Genomic DNA, 21,617 nt, shown 5'->3' on the forward strand with positions numbered 1-21,617 from the left:
TCGAGTGATGTTCCTACCTAGCTGTCCCCTAAGGGATGGACAGCAGTGCCCTGTTATTCACAAGTGATGTGTTTCGAGATCCCCAGAGAACTGAGCCATATACTGAGGCAGGCGCGCGCGCGCGCACACACACACACACACACACACGCACGGCTTTTATCATGTTTATCATGTATACTTATAATAATCTTTATAAATTAGAAACAGTTGGAATTAACAACAACAATAACAAAATAGAGCAATTACAAAATACTCTAAGAACCTGTGTGAATGTGGTCTCTCTCTCTCTCTTTCTCTTTCTCTCTCTCTCTCCCTCTCCTCCAGGGTGTGTAGTGGAAACAGTGTAGTGATGCTGGACAGAGGAACAATTCATGTCCTGGGCAGGAGGAAATAAAGGGGTGCAAGTGATGCTACTCAGAACAATGATTTAAAGGGTGTAATTGTTTATTTTTGGAACTGTCCATTAATATTTGTGGACCATGATTAACCACAAGTCAGTGAAGTTCTAGGAAGGAAAACCTCAGGCCAGGAGGATGAAAAAACAAAACAAAGCCAAACAGAAACAAAGGTGATCCAATTAAAAGCTGAACAGTAAACTGGAAAAAACATATCTGATGCTCAAAGATATTCTTGAGTTATACAAATAAGTAAGGATGGAAAATCCCAATAGGAAAAAGGAATAGACATAAGCCATCAGTATGTGAGAATTTCTCTTAGCAAAGAAAAGTGCAATAAAATTGCAGATTTCCCAACTATCAGTTTGGAAACATTTCTCCAAATAAACTCCATTATTGGAAAATGCTGAGAATGGCTTTGCCTGACCCCTGCTGGTGGGACTGTGAAATAAGCCCTTTTGTCAGAGGATACTGGTGAAAAGCCTTTAGAGTGTTTGTATCTTTGATCTTGCAATTCCAGTGCTACGGTTTTTATCAGGGAAATAACTGGCGATAGGCATAAAGACAGTCACATATTTCACTGCATCTTTATACAAGCGAGATAAAATCTTTTCAAAAACCAGAGCTTTTCTTGGACTGAAGAGCAGTATCCTGATGGTATCTATTCACATTTACCGAGCACTTCTGTCAGGTGCTTTTCTAAACACTTTCCATGCATTAACTCCTGGCGATGCTCACAGCCCAACTGGGGCTTCCAGGTTCATTCTAGGACCTGCTGTTCCACAAATGAGGAAACTGGTCCTTAGAAGAATGAAATGACTTGCCCAGGGCCCCACAACACGGTGAAAGAAAGCTGGGCTGGCCTGGCCTCGGGGTACCAGTAACAGAAAGCCACTCAAATTAACATTCGTTTGGGGGAAAGGTTTTAAAGAAATCTGTGAATTTAAGACTGACCGAGAGCTTCCTAGAGGCCAGGCATTGCTTTAAGCACTTTCCAGGTACTAATAATTTTACCTAGGTACTACTCTGAAGTTCACATTGCAATGGAGGAAACTAAGGCAAGAGAGAGGTTCAGAGGCTTCAAGATGGAAACAGACAGCAGTGATGCAATTAATAATGACCAGTTGGACAGCAGGCTCCAGACCACATGCTGTCACCTGGATAACCAGAGCTTGGCGGGGTCCACACGTAGGAACAATACTGTCAAGACTTCTCTGCTTGCCTCTCCCTTGTTCGGTGGGCTTCCCCTTGTGTTTCCAGAACGGCAGCCTCAAGCCCACATTGTCTCCACAGCTCAGCACACCGGCGCAGTAGTGAAGGTCTTAAGGTCTTTCCCTTCTCTGGGGACTGAGAGGTCTGCTGTGTCTTGTGTGCTTCCCCTAGGACGAGGCCAGCTGTCTGAGGCCTGAGCAGGAAGGAGGAAAAGTAGGTTCTCACAAGAGAGGATGCTGGCTGGACACATGCACACCCACAACGAAGACAGCTGGCTGTGGTCAAGGGTCAAAGTAAAAGCCGTTGATGATGGTCCCACTATGTGCCCAGTGTTTGCAAGGCTCTGGGGAGCTGAGACAGGAGCGCTCCCCGATCAGTCGGGGAGAACACAGACACAAGGAGAAGGACAATAAAACTTGCTACTCTCTGGAACAGTGACATAAACAAAGAGCAGCTGGAGGCCAGGATCAAGGAAATACTGATTAAAAAGTAAATAGAAAGCTAGGTGTGGTGGCCTAGGCCTGTAATTCCAGCACTCTGGGAAGCTGAAGCAGAAGGATTGAAAGTTTGAGCTTAGTATGGGTCACTTAGCCGCTTAACAAGGCCTGTTTCAAAAAAAAGTTGGGGGGGTTTGTCTGGGGCTGTAGCTCAGTATGAAGACCCTGGGTTCAAGCACCAGTTTAAAAAAAAAAGGAAGCCAATACCGGGTCTTGAAGTCCTGAGAAACCAAATGAAGCAGCAGTGATGGTACTACTGCTACCCAAACGTATACCCTATGCCAGGCACTATGCTAAGCAATTCCTATACATCTGTCTTTATTCGGGTACCCGCTATTTCACAGATGATGAAACTGATACGTGGATGAAATAATGTGCCCAAGAACCTACAGTGATGGACACAGGATTCCACAGTCTGTAAATGTCTTCAATCGAATACTGTTGTTAGGGGGAAGCCAGCAAAGATCATGGTCACACTCATTATTTTTCTCACAAGTAATTCACATTGAAAATGAACATTTCTTCACTGGTAGCAATCTGATACCATATAACCATAATTAAAGTGTCACAGTATACACACTACAGAGTTTATTCAGTGGACCCCAGCAAAGAAGACGTAGTCATTAAATACTGGATTTTTTCCAACACGCTTTTAAGTATCATCAACATAGCGTGTGAGCAGTGCCATTTAAAATATCAGGAAAAAAAAAAACTGGAAGGATTTCAGGTCCAAAAACAAAGGCCCGAACCCACCAAAGCAGAAACCTGAGCTGACCTGCACATACCACGTATGGAAACCCTGGAATCCCCGTGATGCTCCTGGGACTATTTGGTTACAAGGGAGACCCAGAACTGACCTTTCTTCCAGGAGACAATCAACAGAAGGCCGTATTTAATGGGACGAATTTACTTCCCATTAACAAGACTTCTAACCTTGTGCAAGAGAAAGAAGGGAGGGTAAAGTAGAGATGAATCTTAGTTCTTTAGGAGCCTGAAAAGAAAAGAAAGGGGAAAGAACCTGCAAAAGGAGGTATTGTTTAGAAAGGCCATATGATCTCCCCTGCTTTAAATCCTTTGCTCAAATAAGTATAGAAAGGCTAAAGAATAACAGAAACAAATCAGTGGTAACTTGACTCTTTTATTAAATATTTTTTATTACATTCCTTTCACAAATACCCACAACATTTTGATATTAAAGCACACCTGCCGAGTAATTCACATTTTACTTCCTGTACTCCCCGGGCTGTGGAATCCTGCATTCAACCTGTCCCAAACCATTTTTCTTGCTAAGTCATAAATCGCAGCAGAATACACCACCCTTTATTCAGGACTCCCATAACCCCATAACTCCTGTTGTGGCACTGTATTGGAGCCATTGCCACCACTAGATTCCTTCCTTGGTGCTCACATTTTGTCACATGTAGCTGCTCATAAAATGATTGTTGGTTGAATTAACAAAGCACTTCTGTACATATATAAATATTGCATTTTTTTTTTGTTGTTTTGAGACAGGGTCTCGCTCTGCAGTTCAGGCTGGCCTTGAGCTCACTTTGTAGCCCAGGCTGGTCTCAAACTTGCAATGATCCTCCTGCCTCAGCCTCCTGAGTGGTGGGATTACAGGTGTGTGCCACCATGCGTGGCTCATGTATAAATATTGTAATGCATTATCTTGTAGTGTGCCTCCATGGTCATCTTCACCAGGAGCTCTCCAAGTGCAATGCCAATGTCTTACGCATCTCACTGCCTAGCATGATGCCTAAGAGTTCCTAGCAAATAGCAGATGCTCAGTAAACACTCAGATGGTTAAGCACAAAATTTCTCAGCGCATGACTCAGTAAGAAAAGAGTGGAGAATAATAAGCAGGATTATAGATGGAGAAAAAGTTGTGAACTAGTGAAAGCCGGTTTATAGGTGCTGAGTCATGGTGGGAAAAGGTGGTTTGCTGAGAAAGTAAGTCTGTCCCCAGTTGCCAGGTTTAGGCAATGTTTCAGAAGCAGGGAGATGGGGGCTCATGAGAACTCTTACAGGTGCTCTTCTCTTAAACCATTCAACAAATCTAGAGGCAGGTCTAATCATCCCTGGGCAGAAGGAGAAATAGAACAGAGAGGTTCATTTCTTGTCCAAGTTCAGCTAAGTGGGCAATCACTTAGCTTAGTGGGAAGTGGTCATTCACTTCCTCGGTGGGAAGGATCAGGAAGTCAAGAATAATTGTTACACAGAGCAAAATTTAATTGCAGCAAATAAGGAAATTATGGGGAATCCATACCAAAGTTGAGACTCCCCCAAAGCTAAGACAAGCTGCCTTTTGTTAGGTCAGGGAATGCATGCTCAGGAGGAGGGCAGGAAGGCGACTCATCTTTGGGTTAGGATGATCCTGCACAGGCGCATTCTGACGGCATGCCTCATTTCCCACGTTGCAGGTATGAGGCTCTTAGCTTTTATCTGGGTGGAGATTTCAGTATTACAATGAAGCAAAGTTTGCCTCCCAGTCACAGGTGCACACTCTTTAGGGTAGTGTGTACAACGTTACTTCTACAGATCAACTTTCCCTTGGGGTTCTGAGTACCGTGTGGGAGAGCCTGCATGCTGCTTTCCTAGGCGGATCCTCTGCTTACGAGACGAGGTGCCCACTTGGCTGGTCCAGCGGTCCTTTCCTTCTCCCAGGAATCCCTCAACCCATTCAAGTCGAGCAAGGTGACTCCAGAAAACCAGGGGAGGGGACTGGGGGTTGAGACTCTAGGGCTGGACTGAGGATATCGTTTTATATTTTCATTTTGGTAGGCTAGAGAAAGCTCCACAAGCTGGTCTGCACATCTGTGCCCTGCACGAATTCGGCATTATAATCTTGGTCCTTCAGGGCTTCCGTAGATCAGAATAAGTTTAGAAATCTTCAGTATTTTAGAGACCAGAAAAGATCAATTGTATTTTACAATTTATATCGCCTTTGTGGACCTGAAGGCGGACTCTAAAACGTCAATTCCAGCTTCTCATTTACAGACCCCCCAAACATAATTTAGTCTCCACCCTTGGCGTCGGAAGACCCGCCCCGGCAGAGACAGGAAGTGCTATGTATGACGTCATTTCCGCCCCGCTTTGGGTGGTGCCAAGATGGACGCTCCGTGGGCTCGGGAGCATCTCCGCCGGCGTTACTTGCTGCCCACTGACGCCGAGATCCGGCTGGACCGCGAGGGCGACATCGGGCGGGGTGAGGCGCTCTCCCCGGACTTGTTCCAAGCTGCCCCGAGCTTTTCGGATACGAGGCGCCCGAAAGCCGCCCGCCCCGGGAGTCACAGCCCGGCCCAGTCTGGGGGAGGCAGGGTTTTATTTTTCAAGACATCCCAAGTCATTGTGCAGGTCGGGTGCTTAGTGTCGTGAAAGACTCTTAGAGCTCGTGTAGCCCCGCGCATCTCCATCTCAGCTGCGCTGCAGGATTCCCTGGACAGCGGGTTTAATACTTGTTTGGAAATACCCAGTAAAACTACGCATAAGCCCTAAGTCTTAAGAATTTGCGAAGAAATATGTTTGAGTCATCACACTGAGGCATGTGCAAAATGTTTTTGTTTTTGTTTTTGCTGGTACGAAGAGTCAGACGCAAGGCTTTTGCCCAGAGCTATATCCTCAGCCTTAGTTATTATTTTCAGATTTTTGAGACTGTCTTGCTGAGTTGCAACGTTGCCCAATTTAGATCTTCCTGCCTCAGCTACCCAGAGTGCTGGGATGACAGTACCGGCTCGCACCATCGCGTCTGACTTGAGTGTATTTTACATATGGACAGGTTTTTATGTACCAGTGTGGATGATTTTCAAAGGGAGTTGTGTGCCACCGTTTGGGCAGGAAACATAACTTGTGTGTTCACCCCTGGATGCCTAGAGCATGAAAGAATTCAGTAGAGATTGATAGTGATGGTTGCTTCTGGGCGGGGCATCTGGCGATAAGGACAGAAGAGAATTCATTTTAGTTCTTTTTATCTTGTATATTGGAAGACCATGTCTGTATATTACCTTTCCAAAATAAATACAAGTATCATTCCACAGCATAGTAATTTATAAGTTTTGAGGCTGTCTCCCAGTCTGTACAGTGAACAATCTCCTTGGATTCTAACGTCATTTAGAGGTCCAGCACCCCACCTATAGACCAGTGGTTCTTACATGAACATAGAGGGCCTAGAAATGACTTGTGTTTTATCTACTGAGACTGCTGTGCTGAGACTGGGGCTATGGTTTCCCCTTTCCAGATGAGCTGCCTCAAAAAGGTGTTTGTTTAAAATAAAATCCTTTGTGGTAAGGTGTTCTTGGAAAGTCACGTGTCCATTTCATACTCTCACGTTTCATTTGGTAATTTTTTAAACACGAGTAATTACTATCCCAGAGAAAATGTGAAGCATAATAATAAAATTCCTAGATGTCTAGATGGATCAGTTGTATCCAAAAGATGATAAAAGTGTGAATTTGATTTCAAAATTCAAGTAAAGGAAATAAGTTGACTGCATTGTAAGAGCCAATTAATTATGTAAATATAAACCTTTCTTGATTTATAGAAGGATTTGGCACTAATGGAAAAGGTTCTGGTTATTAGGGAGCAGTGGCCAATGACTGGCTTAAAGTAGGCGTAATTTTTCTTGTGAAACTGTAAACTTAGTAAGTTGAAATCTTTCTTATTTGCAGAAAGCTCTGCAACTGTTGAGAAAAAGGAGAAACCTCTTCCAAGACTTAATATCCATTCTGCATTCTGGATTTTAGCATCCGTCATCTTGACCTATTATGTTGATTTCTTTAAAACCCTTAAAGAAAACTTTCACACCAGTAGGTAAGAAAACTTTATTGCTTCATAGTTAAATATCTTTGTCTTATGTTTCGTGTTGCATTTTGTCACTTGAATTCTTCAGACATTTAGTAAACGTCTAGTTTCTGCTATACACCATGTTGGAGGTGCTGTGATGCAGAGAAGAATAAGTAGTGTTGGTCAAAGGGTACAACTTGTGGTTCTGAGACAAATAAACTACTGTGTTGGGTAATTGGCATTTGCTTGGGGGATAGATTTTAAGTGTCTTTACCACATGCAATGATGAATTCGAAGTAATGCATACTAAACTGCTTGATTATAGTAATAATTTTTCAGTGTATACGTCAGATCATCACATTGTACACCTTGAATTTTTGCAGTTTGTCAGTTATGCCTCAGGAAAATGGAAAGTAAGAGGATGTGTGCTCTGGGCAGGCACAGCAGTGTGCACGAGAACGGAGGGTTATTTCTGCTCACTTTTTCAGCCCTAATGTGTTGTAGGATGAGGAAAGTAGTGAATTTTACAAGTTCTTATTCCATTTGGAAAAGAACAAAAGAGAACGGGTAGCTGAAGCTTTATATGAGGTTTACAAAGGGCAGAGCACTAGGAGGAAGTGGCCGGTGAGAACCGGCTCTCAGGGTGTGTTTCAGAGCAGTCACAGCCGGCAGGGTAACTAGAGCGTGTGAGGACGTTTCGTGAAGGTCACCAGTGGGAGGAGTCGGGAGCTTCGTGTCTGGGTGTTACAGACCCTCATTCACAGGGACTGAGATCCTGCCGGTCTAATCTCAGGAGTAGATACGGAGCAGAGGCTGTGAATTACACCCCAAGGTTCTCAGACAGATGTGGAGGCCCCCAGCGAGCAGAAGAGGGAGCTGGCAGAGCTGGTATTGGAGGACTGGCTGGTGTGGAGTGGAGAGCAGTTAGAATCAGTGTGTCTGTGGGGTCTGGAGGCTGGCCCTGGTGGGGCCCCCACCCGGTGCCTGGGAACCTTGCCTGCTGCGGCCCTCTGCTCTCCCTGTCTGCAGTGTGGGCCACTGGTCTAAACCCCCTAGGAGCAGAGGGTGATGGGGCAGGATGGGAAGGGCTCCCCACATTTGGATCCGCCTGTGACCAGTGGGGGCTGGAAGGAAGGGGCTGTCCGCGCTGCTGCCAGTGGAACTGTAGTGAGGAAAAAACCATCTTTCTTTGAGGCAGAAGAGAAGACATGCAGAATCGAAGAAGTGTCTTAGTCTGCTTTGTTTGGCTCTAAGGAAGTACCAGACGCTGGGTGCTGTGTAAAGAAGTTTAATGGGCTCATTTCTGGTGGCTGCAGGTCCCGGTGGCGTGGTGCCCCTGGCTGTGTCACAACATGGTGGGGAAGCAGAAGGCAAAGTGAGTGTGTAAAGAGCACGCATGTGTATGAGAAAGAGAGAGACAGAGAGAGAGAGAGAATGGCCAAGGAGGGGTACCAGGCTTTATACCATCTGGCTCTGGAAGGGACCAGTCCAGGGCCTCAAGAGTAAGGACACTTTTCCTGCAAGAAGAACATTAACTCCTTCCCGGGGCGGTCAGGACCCAGTCGTCTCCCGTGTTCCCTCCTTGTAAAGATCCCACCAGCTTCAGCGCTGTTACACTGGGAACCACGATTCTAGCACCTGAATCTTGCGGTGATGTACAGATCATCCCCTAGTTATTGCAAGTGGCTTCTCTTTCAATATGAGAGAGAATTTGGAGTCAGCATCTATCTTCCTAACTGATTTCTAGTATTCCACAACGCTCTGCTTACGCTGGAGGAGTTCGTGGTCCTCCCTGCTGATCTTTCTTCTTCTCACACTCAAGACTTGAGGAGCAACCAGGAAGCTGCCCTCTTCCCCGTGGGTTTAAGTGTACCGCATCGCCGTGACTGGGCTCTTTCCGGGGCTCCTGGCTGGTGAGAACAGAGCCAGGCGTGCGGCTGTAAAGTCTCACTTTTTAATCCCGACCTGAGTCACATGTCTCCTCTTTTCTCACCCCTGCGCCACAAGAGGTTGAGACTTACTGAAAGCTGAGATCGTACAGTTTTGGGTCTCTTCGCACCCCTTGTCCAGGTGACCTCTTCTTAGAAAGGTGACCCTTTTGGCTGTCGATGGCAGCTGCTGAGGCACCTACCGATCGGCTGGTGCTCTCAGCCCCGGGCTCTTTTCTCTCTGCAGTTGGTTTCTCCCGGGCGCTGCCTTGCTGCTCGTCAGTTTATCCGTTGCGTTTTACTGCATTGTCTACCTGGAGTGGTACCGTGGCGTTGAGGAATACGACGTCAAGTATCCAGCGCTGGTGCCCGTCACAACGGCCACTTTCATTGCAGCGGGAATTTGGTAAGTTAACTTGGAAATGAGGACTGTGAGTGAGAAACACATGGTTTTCCTCATCAGGTAATGATGTGTTTGGCCCCAAACGATAAAATAGAAGCAAAGTGTAACAGGACAACAGTTTCCTAGCCATTCCTGTTCTTCAGGCCCTTTTCATTAGTACAGTTGAACCTTGTGCAGTTAACAGCTTGGGCAAAGACCCTAGGTTTAATTCTCCTCCCCGTTTTAAAATTTTGAGGCAGGGTCTTGCTGCGTTACCCAGGCTGGGCTCAAATGTGGGATCCTCCTGCCTCAGCCTCCCAGGGTGCTGGGATTATAGTCATACTACAACACCAAGCTCACTTTGTCTGTTTGGTGAACTTTATGGAAATGGGTTTATGTGGTGTCTTTATTTCACATTTGATTCCGTGTGTGCTGCTGTACAGTTCGTGTTGCTTCTCAGTGCCGTTTATTTCATTGCTGTTCAGCGTTGCACTGTATGACTGAGTCCGGTTGACCTGCGTCACTGTTGACAGCGTGGGTTGTTTCCAGTTTGTCGCTGTTATGAAGGATGCTGCTGAGAACATTCTTGTGCCTGTGTCTTGTGGCAGATGTGCATATGAGTCTGTCGTGTGTGTGTGTGTGCGCGTGTACATAGGCCTGGGGCTGAGACCCTCAGGCCATAGAGTGCAGACTTCCAGCTTGAGCGACTAGCGCCAAAGCGGTTTCCAAAGTGGTGGTGCCATCAGCCCTGTGTGTTCATGGGTTCCTATATAACTGTTTGTAGTTAACTTCTGTTAAATTCAGTCCTTAAAAATCACTTGTACTTAGTGTTTGATTTTTAATTTGGTGACAGGAAATAGTGTTTTTTCAATGAAAAACTTCACAGCATCTTGTAAATAATTACTCCTCCTCCGGGTTTTATTTGCTAGCGTGTGAGGCATAAAAGCCTGCTGCGGCCATTCTAATTCATGGGGCGCTGCCGACGCTAATTTGAGAGGCTTAGGTTTCTGTTGAGCCAGGCCAGCTCCTGTTACAGGCCCAACTGGATCCAGTTCCAGGAAGTTGTGCCCGGCCTGGAGTGTACGTATTGTGTTCTTTCTAACATTGCCTAAGCCACGTGGCTGAGAAGTTACGGGATACATAGAAAGTTGCTGGCTGGATGAACCTTTTCACACTGTGCTCCTTAAACAAAGATTCCTGCATAAAATGTGTTTGTGTATGTTAAATTACAGTCATCAACTCTTCCCCTGATGTTTGGTCCTTTCAGTTTCAACATTGCTTTGTGGAGCGTGTGGTCATTCTTCACGCCACTCTTGCTGTTCACCCAGTTCATGGGGGTCGTAATGTTCATCTCACTCCTCGGATGAGCTGAAGGTAAGGCGCCTACAGTGGTGTTTCCCATGGGGAGCGCATTGGGAAGGGCCTTTTGGGACAGTTCGAGGGACACAGCTCTGACAGACTCCTGAGTTGCATCCAGTTGTGTTTGCAGCAGAGCTGTTCACCCACTGGCCTCTGAGGTACAGGGACGGAGACCTCTGTCCTCATGGAGAATTCAGCGTCGAGTGGCTGCTCTTCAGGAAAGGCGCCCTGCGTTTCCGAGCCCGCTTACAGGCAGCTGAGTTCACATGTGAGGCTGTTGTATATTGGAGCCAGCTTCTGTCAGCTCTTAAGGAGTGGAAATTTGGAAAAATGGGCAATTCGACCTAATTGGGGCGAAAATCTCTGCAGTTCCATCTATCCTGGCTGCCTCAAAATTTGACGGATCGGGGCTGGGGATTTAGCTCAGCGGCAAAGTGCCTGCCTGGCAAGTGCAGGGTCGTGAGTTCAGTTCCCGGTACCGGAGAAAAACCAAAAAACAAACAAACAAAACAAAACAAAACAAAAAATTTGATGGATCAACCTTTCTTTCCCATGCTGTGTAAAGAGTGTCTGTGTCCTTAGACCTTCCCAGGCCTGCTTCCTTACGTGGTGGGGTTGGTTTCTGAGCCATTTTTCAGAGAAATGTGTAGTTCTGAGACTATGCCCACCGCGTGTCTAGGGGCACGGGGAGAAGACAAAGACCGTGCCGTCATGCCACTCACACCACAAGTGGCAGTCCCGGAGGATGTCAGCTTCTGCCACTGTTCGCAGATGCGGAGGCTGAGGCCCGGAGAAGGGGGTCCTGCGGCCCGTGGATGTGTGCCGTCCCCGTCGGCCGCACCACGCACTCCATGGGTCTGCGGGGACGGTCTCGGACTGCCTAAAGAAGAGGTGGTCGCGGCCCTCTTCCTGCCACTCTGAAAATGGTTGCTAGCACTCGTGACGGTAGTCGTGTCCTCCAGACGTCGCACTGCGTGGAGGGACCTCTGGCGTCCTGTGGTGGCCCCTCGTCCCCGTTCGTGTGCATTGCTGAAGCAGCTCAGGGCTCAAAACGTTCGCTACTCCTGCCCCGACTCGCACGCACTCCCGTGGCCGCCCGGGGGGTCTCCCGGGGCTGTTGTGACTCAGAGGCTCCGGAGCGCTGAGCTGTCATACTGGGTGCTGGAGAAGGCCGTGCGAGCGGGGCATGGAGGCTGAGCTGTGCCTCTTCGTGTTAAAGGCACGAGTGGAAGACAGGATGTTTGCCCTGGGACTTAAGTGCTGGTTTCCTTTCAGATCTGAGGACGTGGACATTTAAAAGGAGCGATTGGAAGTCCAGCCTGCCGAGCTTCGCAGACCGTGGGAAAGCCGCAGTGTGCTCTTGTGTCTGTGAGGGGATGCCTGGGACTCCCGGGAGAAACTCTGAAGATCTGTTGGTGAAATTAGAATAAAGTTTATTCCTTTTGCCCAAATGATTATTCAGTTTTTCAGAAGTCTGTGTTAAATAGAAATAACTATTTTGAGAAGTTAATCTGAACTTTTGGAAGAAGTAGTGGTTTCATTGTAGGTCTGTAACATGTTCCCAACATTTTAAATGAATGTCACTTTGCTCTTAAGGGATAGGAATTTACTGTCTACAAGGACTGGGTGTGTGTGCAGAGGAATCAGTGTTGCCATGTGCCTTTAACCCCACTGTAGTAAATACTGTGTGTCTCATTTTATGGCAGTTGTGTTAGGTGGCGGGACCAAATAGAAAGACTGTATGTTTTCTCATCACTTTTGATTTTACCATTGTGTAAATTATTGGATTTTTAGCATTTTTAACATATGAGCTTTTAATTATCTTAAGTGTGTATTTTTCTGTAACATTTAAATAAAATATTTTTATTATTTTCTTGTGCATTTTATTAATAAAACTTTGGAGTAGCTTGTGATTTTAGTTGTTAGCACTTTACACAAATAATGCAGGCTTCTCTTCAGAGGTTACCCTGCTCTCACCATGGTGTTTGTGTTTTCAGATGGTGAGACTGATGCACTGCCGCTGTGCTAACGGGGCATGTAGTGTTGTGTTTTCAAGTGCGGGCTGTCCGCTCCTGACCTGCTGTCATAGCATGGTGAGCATGACTTCCGACGGACTACACCCTGCCCCTGACTCGCTGCAGGCCTGCGGTCTAATTAACATTTTCCAGATGCAGACTGGAAATATTACCTGCCTGTGGGGTTGGTGATAATACAAACAATGTCTGTGAAACACTTACAGTGCTACCTAGCACACAGGTGCTCATTCTGTAAGTGGTAATGGGAAGAAGGAGAGGCTGGAAGCTGGGATCAGGACCTTCACGTCCGGTCACAGTGTCTACCAAGGGAAGTCAGGTGTCATCCGCAAACAGTCCGATCCAGCGTGGGCGCACACGTGTGGAGGTGTGTAGACCGCATCATTTAAAATGGGGGGCAGGGCCAGGCAGCAGTGTGAGGGGCTGGACGGGCTGCAGGCTAAAGCCTGAGAACGGGAGCATCTGGTCCAGACCTGCTGAGGGAACCAGGGTGGGGCCCCAGTGACAACTCCCACACGTTGTATATGTTTTTGTTTTTCTCAAAGAGTATTTTTGGATAGAAACCTTGGGCTGGGATTTTTGGCCTAATGTGAGTTGTTAAAACAGCCGAGGGCCATTATGGTGCCCAACAAGGATGGTATGGAGAGTACCCTGTTACTTAAAGGAGACATTTTAATTAATTTGTTTCAACAGGGTCGTGCCCAGTCCCTGCTCGTGGTAAATGACTCCTGTGCATATTATTGTTGTTGTTATTATTATTATTATTATTTTATCTTGGAGATAGGGTCTCGCTATGCAGTTCATGCTGACCTTGAGCTTACTTTGTAGCCCAGGCTAGTCTTGAACTTGGCAAGGATCCTCCTGCCTCCGCCTCCCGACTCCTGGGATTAAAGGTGTGTGCCACCATGCCTGGCTCCTGTGCATGTTATTGATGAGCAGTTTGCTTTTTAACTAGTGAAGAATGAAACGCGTCAAGGCATCTTACTACTACGCAAGCCAGTGGGAGGCTTGTAAGAGCAATGAACTGTGCAGCTAACAGCTGGAAATCCTTGTCATCAGCCGGGGGCATGGTGGAAGCGAGGTGTGTTCTGCCACCATCAGTGTCGAGACCAAGTTTGGAGTGTGGGTTACACCAGTTGCACACTGTCAGTCCGGCATACAGGGTCTGATCCAGTTGGTGGATGGGGCTGCCCTGGTTTGACATGTTGTCAGGTGATTCCTGTGTACAGCCTGGGTGAACTACCCTCCTCTCCAGGCAGTTTCGGGAGAGACCTCTGCAGAAGCCAGGGTTTGGGATTGGCAAGAACATAAAGATGACTGAATCTAACCTAGTTTCCTAAAACAGAAACCAGACTGGGATTGCCCCAAGTCTGCATCTGGGACCCTGCTGGGAGGGGAGTGATCTTTCTAGGGAACTTGAAACAGGACAAAGTTCCCGGCTGTATTTTTTTGTGCAGCAAAAAAGTGGTCTCTGGCTACACTTAAGCAAAGAGAAATGTATTGGAAAGGAATGGAGAGAACCGTGACTGTAAGGTAGTTTTGGGAGAGGCCTCGGGAGTAGGAGGTGCTAGATAGACATCCTGTTCAGGGGTCAAGAGGCATCTCAGAAGCTTTGTCTGCCTTCAGCCGTGCCCTTCAGTGGCTCGAGTGATGAGCAGATGGAGCCCAGTGTCCTCCAAGCCACCTAGCCAACACTCACAGCCTGGACCCCACGGTCATCGTAGGCACCACCGAGACTTCTCTGGGTGCCCTTTAGCTGTGGCAGTGCCGACAGCACAGCCAGCCTCCAGACTGCTCGTCTGGACTCTTTCCCGCCGCGTGTTCTGGTTACATATCACTGCCTAACCAGCCACACCAAACCAAAGTGGTCTAAACACTAGCCTCCATTTACTCTGCTCGGGAATCTGAAACCTTAGCAGAGTTGGCAGGACCAGCTTGTTTGCACTCTGGAAAATGCAACTCAACCTGTGGTAGGGAAAGCTCTTTCCAAGATGGCGCCGGGTGTTGGCAAGCGGGGGCTGGCTGTCCGTTGCTTTCTGCATGGACCTCTCCACGCAGCAGGCTGGGGTTCCTCCCAGCAGGGTAGGTGGGACCCAGGAATGAGGATCTTTTTTTTTGTTTTTTCTCCCGTACCGGGAATCGAACTCATGACCTTGCACTTGCCAGGCAGGCGCTTTGCCGCTGAGCTAAATCCCCAACCCCAGGAGCGAGGATCTATGTTAGCTTTTTGTTGTAACATTACTACAAACAGCGGCTTAAGACAATAGAGCTGGATTCTCTTCCCGTGCTGTGTGCGGAAGTCCGGGATGGCTCTTACAGGCAGCACTCCTTTCTGGGGTTTTGAAGCGATCCGTTTCCTTCTTTCTGGTTGGCAGAATTCAGTCTCTTGCAGTTGTAGGACCAACACCACCGTTTCTCAGCTGGCCATTGAGCGAGGGCCACTCTCAGCTTTTAGAGGCCGCCTTTGTTCTTTGCCTTGTGGTCCTTTTCCTCCATGTTCAGGGCCAGTGGCAGCAGCTTGTGACCCTCTCATGTGCTGACCTTCCTGCCTTCGTCTTTCATCTTTATCCTGTTCTCCTGGCCTGCTCTCTGTTCACGCCTTCACTTTTAAGGGCCTCTGTGCTCCCCCTGGGCCCACGCTGGTACCCACCACAGCCTTCCTACTTCAAGGGCCCAAGTCCCATCCTCCGTGTTTCTGTCGCCTCGTAACATAATGTATCACTACTTTCCCATCAGTGGGACAAAACACACGCAATTAAAGGAGGAGAGGTTGCTTTGGCCCAGTTATCAGATGATTCAGTCCATGTGTGATTGGCTCCAAGGCAGGAAAGGCTTGGTAGAAGGGTGTGGTGGGGCAGCCAGGAAGCAGAGAGAGGGGAGGAGCTGGGGACAAGCAGTCACCCTTCCAGGTCACACCCCAGTGCCCCAGCTCCATCCAGGGCCCAGCTCCTAACGGCACACTCAGCTGTGCACTCGTCAGCACCCCGTGACCAGTCACTTTCCAGAAGTCCCGCCTCTGAATACTTGAGGCCTGTGGGGGACGTTTTAGCTCTAAACCATAACACAAAATAAAATGTCAGGAAACAACAGGGACATCTTTGGGGGCCATTATGCTGCCCATCGCAGTGCTCCAAGAGACGAGATGGAGGCCACCCCATCCCTTCTTAAGGCCTAGGCTCAAGAACTAGGAGTGCCATCTCTATTAGAGAGACAAACACAGATTCCAGATTCAAGAGGAGGGGCGTGGCTTCCCACCATCCTGAAGTGTGTGCCTCATCCTCTGAGGAGCCCCTGACGTTGCCCATTTCGAGTGGGGAAATGGTGAAGGCTAGGCTGTCGTGCCAGACGCCCTTCCGCTCAGGCCTGATGACCCAGCCACACTGGGATGCTTGGAGAGCCTTTGGGAAGCACTGATGCTGGGTGGAGACTGGCAGGGACCAGCAGGAGAATCACAGCCCAGAGCCCAGGGATTTGGGAGCAAACCCAGACCCTCTTCTGCAGATGGCTGCTTCCTCTTGGAGAAACAACTTCTCATCGTGTGAGAAGTGACCACAGGACCTGAGCTCCCCATGTGAACCAGGTGGAATCCGATCCACCAAGCTATAAAGCTGGGCATGCACACCAGCGGTACGTTATCAAACGCAAGTGGTCTGTATGGGACTGACCTCAAGCAGGTTTGGAAACCAGAAAGACGCACTTGCGGTGGGCTAGGTCTCTTGCACACCGATTCCTGCTTCATGGCCTCCTTTCCTTAACCCACATCTGAAGCCACTTGGGACTTTCTCTGTGGGCACAAAAGGCTCAGCGCAAGTTCTCAGGTGCTCCTGCTTCACAGGGTGACACCACCCCAAAGTGGACAGCTGCAGCATTACAGCCCCACCCAGTGGTGGCCCTGGAGCACAATGGTAAAGGAAAATCCTCCCAGTGAGAAAGTGGAGGGGCTGGGGAGATAGCTCAGTGGCACAGCACCTGCCTGGCAAGCACAAGATCCTGAGTTTGGTTCCTGGTACCAAAAAAAAGGAAAGAAAAGGTGGAGCGAGTGGTATATTTCATGGTTCAGTTTCTCTGGATTAATAGATATCCAAGATACCAATCTACCTGGACTTACAGATGGTTGATGAAAGGCTGCTGCTTCAGCTCAGGGATCAGTGACTTAGAAAGAACTGTAAGACTGGTGACCAGGAGGCTGGGGGAAGAGGGCTGTGGGTGGATCTCTTGGAACAGAGTGTGGAGATTTGCATCTTGTGCGATGCTCACCAAGGGGCATCCTCTGCAGGGAGGCTGGGCAGAACCCCATGCTCTGTGGACACCTGTCAGCCTCTCCTCAGGCTGCCCAGCGTGAGCTTGATGGGCTCAGTGGCAGGACGTGGCGGCAGGGAGAGAGCCTGCGCATGGACTCAGTAACCCGGAGGTCCCTGGTTACCAGCAGCCCTGGGTGCAGAGTCTGCGGCAGTGATGACAAAGACAGCCTGAGGTCTGGAGCACACCTGCCATGGACAGAGGGCTCTTTCTCCTTTCTCTTCAGTCCAGTGGTCTCTGACTGCATGTTAGAACAGCACGTTAGAAGCGATGTTCTATGGCTTCTGTGGAGAGGTTGTAAGCTCTTCCCAGGTCCCTCAGGATGAGGCCCTCCACATACCCTTTCCTGGGATGCTCTTGTCCAAAGCCTGGGTGCAAGGGAGCAGGATGCTTCTCTTAGTCACTTGCCTGTTGCTGGAAAACAATACCCACCAGTTTAAACAGGATGAGGTTTACTCAGCTCATCTTTTCAGTCCGTGGTCAGCTGGCTCCAAGGCAGGAAGGCGTGCCGGACGGGTCTGAGCTCATCCCATGGCAACAGGAAGCAGAGAGAAGGCAAGAGCCTGGGAGGGAGATCGATCTCCCTGGGAGGGAGATAGACCTTCCAGGTCACATTTCCTCTTCCAACTGGTCTCCACCCCCAGCAGCACGTTCAGCTGAGGATTCATCAGCTCCATGGGTGAGGATGGCTCCCCCATGATCCAACCACCTTCCAAAAGCCCACCTGTGAACACTTCAAGCTTTGGAATCTGGGTTCTAGATCCAAACCATAATGATGCTCAGGCTACATAATAGGGAGGTGGTTTCAGCCTCCGTGTTCAGCCCCTATGGTTCCTTATTCCTGGCGGGGATGTGACAAAAGGAGCTTGCAGACTGTTCCACCCTTGGCCGTTGAAGTCTACTCTGGCGGCTGTGACAAATGCCACAGGCTTGCTGGCACACAAACAACCGACATGCATTTCTCGCAGTTCTGGAGGCTGGGTGGGGCGGGAGTCCAAGATCAAGACGCCAGCAGATGTGGTATCTGGTGAGGGCCTGGTCCGCATGGTTGGTCATCTTTGCACTGTTACTTCACATGGCAGAAAGGGTCTCCTTCATAAGGGCACTGATCCTTCCTGCCCTCGTGACCTAATCATGTCTCAGAGGCCCCACTTGCTGTGATTTTTGGAGGAATATTCAGTCTACGTGTTAGTCTTCCTGATTTGAGCCCTAGATATTGTAGAGCTAATTCAGATGGTGTTTTCTGCTGCAGCAGAGACCAACCCTGAGTTGCTGACCAGGCATCCGACGCTTGGCTGTCTGCCCAGGAGACAGTGATTCCAGGGGTTAATGATCGTCCTGGACCCTGTCCAGCAAGGAGGGCTGGGATCTGTCCTCGCTGGATCGCACCCATATTCCGAGATTGCAGTCATCTTCCCTTCCCATCACCCTGCTTTGAGCTTTCTCATCTATATGCTTCATACGGGGGGTGGGGAGAGTCTGACCGTTGTCATGGATTCCACAGAACAGCCCTCCCTGTGTCCTGCACCTGACACCCCAGCAGGAGAAGTGAGCAGGGAATCTACTAGGCTTGTGTGTCGAGTTGACCAAAAGGTTTGCATAGAAAAACCGCAGCAGTGGGAAGAGCAGCTAAATGGCTCTAGCTTAGTGGTATTAGTTTTCCCTATTCTAAGGATGGAATCCAGGAGCTTCACACTGAACTATATCCGTAGGTTTTTTAAATTTTTATTTTTTATTTTGAGACAGGGTCTTGAGAAATTGCTCAGGCTGGGCTCAAACCTGCCTCAGCCTTCCAGAGTGCTGGGATTCCAGGCTTGTGCCACCCCGCCCAGCTAGTTAACAGTATTCTACCAATATTAATATTCTGGTTTTGACACATGTACCATAGTACGTGAGGTGTTAGGGAAGGCTGGATAGAAGGTAAGCGGGATATCCCACATTGGCTTCACAGCTCTTCTACATCATTTGAACAGGAAAAAGACCTTGTGTTGACCTCTGTGGGTGAACGGTCACCATGGTGTGGCCGCAGATTCTTTGCGGGCGGGCTTGAGGAAAGTGCACAAGATATGCTGTTGGGAGGTTTCCTCAGACCCATTCCTTCTACAGTCAAGGACCCTTTGAGTCTAGGAATGGCAGTTCTGGGGACGGGGAGTTTCTGATTGTCCCTTGCAGTGACTGAAGCTGGATTTCTGCTTACTGTAGCTAGAGGCTTTCAAGTTGCAGAGATCAGAGAATGTTTTTACTAACGTCTTTATTCATGTGATTTATAGTTTTTATAAGTATACAAAACTGTATTTATTCTGTATAATATGATCCTTTGAAACATGTACACACTATGGACTGGCTAACTTGAGCTAATTTCCATATGCATTACTTCACATTTTTTTTTGGTGGCACAAACCCTTAAAGTCTACTCTCAGAATTTTTCAAGAATATCATAGGTTGTTAACTGTAGTCACGATGCACAATAGATCTCTTGAATTTACTCTTTCTAGCTACAACTTTGTGTCCTTTGACCAAAGTGTGTTTGGCATCTGGAAAATGACATTTCATTGCTTATTAGGAAGAATGGAGAGCAGGAAAAGTTTGCATATGCTGTAATTAATCACTTATCACTCTAGGGGGCTGAGGCAGGAGGACTGCAGGTTTAAGTTCTGCCAGAAGAATTTAGCAAGGCTCTGTCTCCAAAAACAACAACAAAGAAACCCAGAATGAAGATCGCCGAGACAGGAGTCTCACTTGTTTTCGGAAGATGCTGAGTGTTATTTACCTTGGTGATCAATGCATTAATCTAAGTTAGCTGCTGTGACAAGCACATCTCAAGGTCCTGGTGGCTTTGCCCAATGTAAAGTTTAGCCCCAGCTGAACAAGTGGCTCCACCTGCCCCTGGGGTCCAGGCTGCCAGGCTCTGCCATCCTCCGCATGGCTCCCAGGCGGCACAAAGATGTAGAGGCCGAGGCTGTGCAGCCTGTTCCTGGAAAGAGGCCACTACACGGAAGGGAGCTGGACCCACAGCTCACCGCCTCTGCCATAGTCTCAGCTCAGGGCGGACACAGTAGGTGATCAGGGGACATGCACAGTATCTTAGGGAAATCAAAATGGCAGCCACTTCCCAAAGAGCTGTGCATGCAGCAGTTTATTTTGTTCTCATAAAAGTTTGTAAGCATGGTCATTTTTAAGAGCTTCATTTTATTAGACAAAGCAACTGAGGCCAAGAGAGGTTTAGTAGCTTGTCGAGGGTCACACAGCAGTAAATGATAGAACTGGATTCAAGTCCTGAAAACTGACCTAAGACGGGCCCCACCTAACCACGCCTGATGCTACTTTTCCTGCAAGTCCATGTGGATTTGGACTGATTTATGAAAAGAGGTAACAGGTGGGAACGTGCCTTGTAAAACTGTGCTGTGAAATAAAAGTGGTTTGGTGTTTATGGGGCCTGGGGCACTCATGGGGTTCCTGCCACTTGCCAGCCATAGCTTCTCCCTCTTCTGGGTCCTCACGCCCTTGTCACAGCTGTGAGTTTCACCTTGCTGTCTATCTCCAGTGGGTTGAGAAAAGCACATGCTTAATGCCAGAGAGAAAAGCGAGTCAGATGTTATTCTGTCTTTAGGGGGCTCAGAACTAAAAAAGATGGTAAAAATAATTGCTGTGGTAGGTGAGAAATCAGGGTGATGGAGTGCGAGAAAAGCCACAGGAGAAGACAGAACAGGCAGGTAACTTAGACAGCCTTCTCTTTACAGCCGTAGTCCACTTATCTGTCCATCCATCCATCCGCTCATGTATCCATCCATCCTACACATCTTTCCTGAGTACCTATTATGTGCTGGGCACTACTGTTCTACAAGCTGGAGCTAGCAGGGGACAAGACAAAGCCCTTCTCAAAGACACTTTGATGCAGTGAGAGAGACAGGCCGCAGGTTCTGCCCAGTGCAGGTAATGCATTCTAAGAAGGAAAATGAAGGCAGCTAAGGGGATGAGTGTGTAGAAAGATGCCTGGGGACTGCCCTACACCTCACTCTCTGCCCAGAGACCAGGCCTCCGCAGCTCATTCATGCCCGTGTGTCTGTGTGCCCAGTAATTCACTGTGCCCGGACTGTCCCCACGGGCTGGCTCTTGGGACACACCCGAGGGGCACGTGCTGAGCCTCAGGACGCCCAGTGGACAGGTCCCCAGGTCTGATGGGCATCTCACATCTGTTCTTTGTTCCGGGCTGGGTCCTCTCCTGGCAGGCCCTCTCCACGCCCACACCATCTGCCAGCTCCTTCTACAAAGACCTTGAAGGTGTTGCCTCTGGGCACCTCCTGGCCTTCCTGGCAGGCAGCCCCTCCCTGCTGGCAGCTCCTGCCCCCCACCCCGGGCCATGCCCATCACCAAGGGCAGGGCAGGGCTGTCGGGTGGCGGCTCCAGCTTCCCAGCAATGCTCCTGGAACAGTTGCCTGCTGAGTCTGCCTGGCCTCTCAGCAGCCCGGGAGGCTCGGTCTTTATTGCTGAATCCCGGGTGCCTGGAACAGAGCCAGGCAAACGCTGGGTGCAGGGTAGGAATGTGCAGATGAGATGAAAGACGGAATGAACTGAATAAACGAGTGAAGACGGGGCCGCAGCTTGGCTCCCAGTGGGTCCAAGGTTTTCCTGCCTATAACAGTCAGGACCTGCTATTGCAGCTGGCTGGGCTCAGTGCGAACCTGAGCCGTGGGCCCCTCATTCAAGAGGGCAGGCAACCGGAGTGGGTTGAC

At 48.7% G+C, this 21,617-nt stretch overlaps 1 protein-coding gene across 1 annotated transcript; it reads left to right on the plus strand.

Moving 5' to 3' along the window:
* The first annotated feature begins 5,168 nt into the window (after positions 1-5,168).
* On the plus strand, positions 5,169-12,006 carry Tmem128 (transmembrane protein 128). The gene is made up of 5 exons (XM_005408841.2): positions 5,169-5,309; positions 6,769-6,910; positions 9,059-9,217; positions 10,461-10,567; positions 11,828-12,006. Exons 1-4 carry the CDS (start codon positions 5,213-5,215, stop codon positions 10,558-10,560), a joined length of 498 nt encoding a protein of 165 aa, XP_005408898.1. The 5' UTR covers positions 5,169-5,212; the 3' UTR covers positions 10,561-10,567; positions 11,828-12,006.
* The last annotated feature ends 9,611 nt before the right edge of the window (positions 12,007-21,617 follow it).

The sequence above is a fragment of the Chinchilla lanigera genome, unplaced genomic scaffold (assembly GCF_000276665.1).
Source record: "Chinchilla lanigera isolate Chin_1 unplaced genomic scaffold, ChiLan1.0 scaffold00113, whole genome shotgun sequence".
NCBI classification, from domain to species: Eukaryota; Metazoa; Chordata; class Mammalia; order Rodentia; family Chinchillidae; genus Chinchilla; species Chinchilla lanigera.

Excerpts from the sequence above, each read along its gene's own strand:
- Tmem128 (XM_005408841.2), top strand. The coding sequence starts at position 5,213 with ATGGACGCTCCGTGGGCTCGGGAGCATCTCCGCCGGCGTTACTTGCTG. Across the intron at positions 6,911-9,058 it reads GAAAACTTTCACACCAGTAG|TTGGTTTCTCCCGGGCGCTG; the intron begins GTAAGAAAACTT and ends TTCTCTCTGCAG. Across the intron at positions 9,218-10,460 it reads TTCATTGCAGCGGGAATTTG|TTTCAACATTGCTTTGTGGA; the intron begins GTAAGTTAACTT and ends TGGTCCTTTCAG.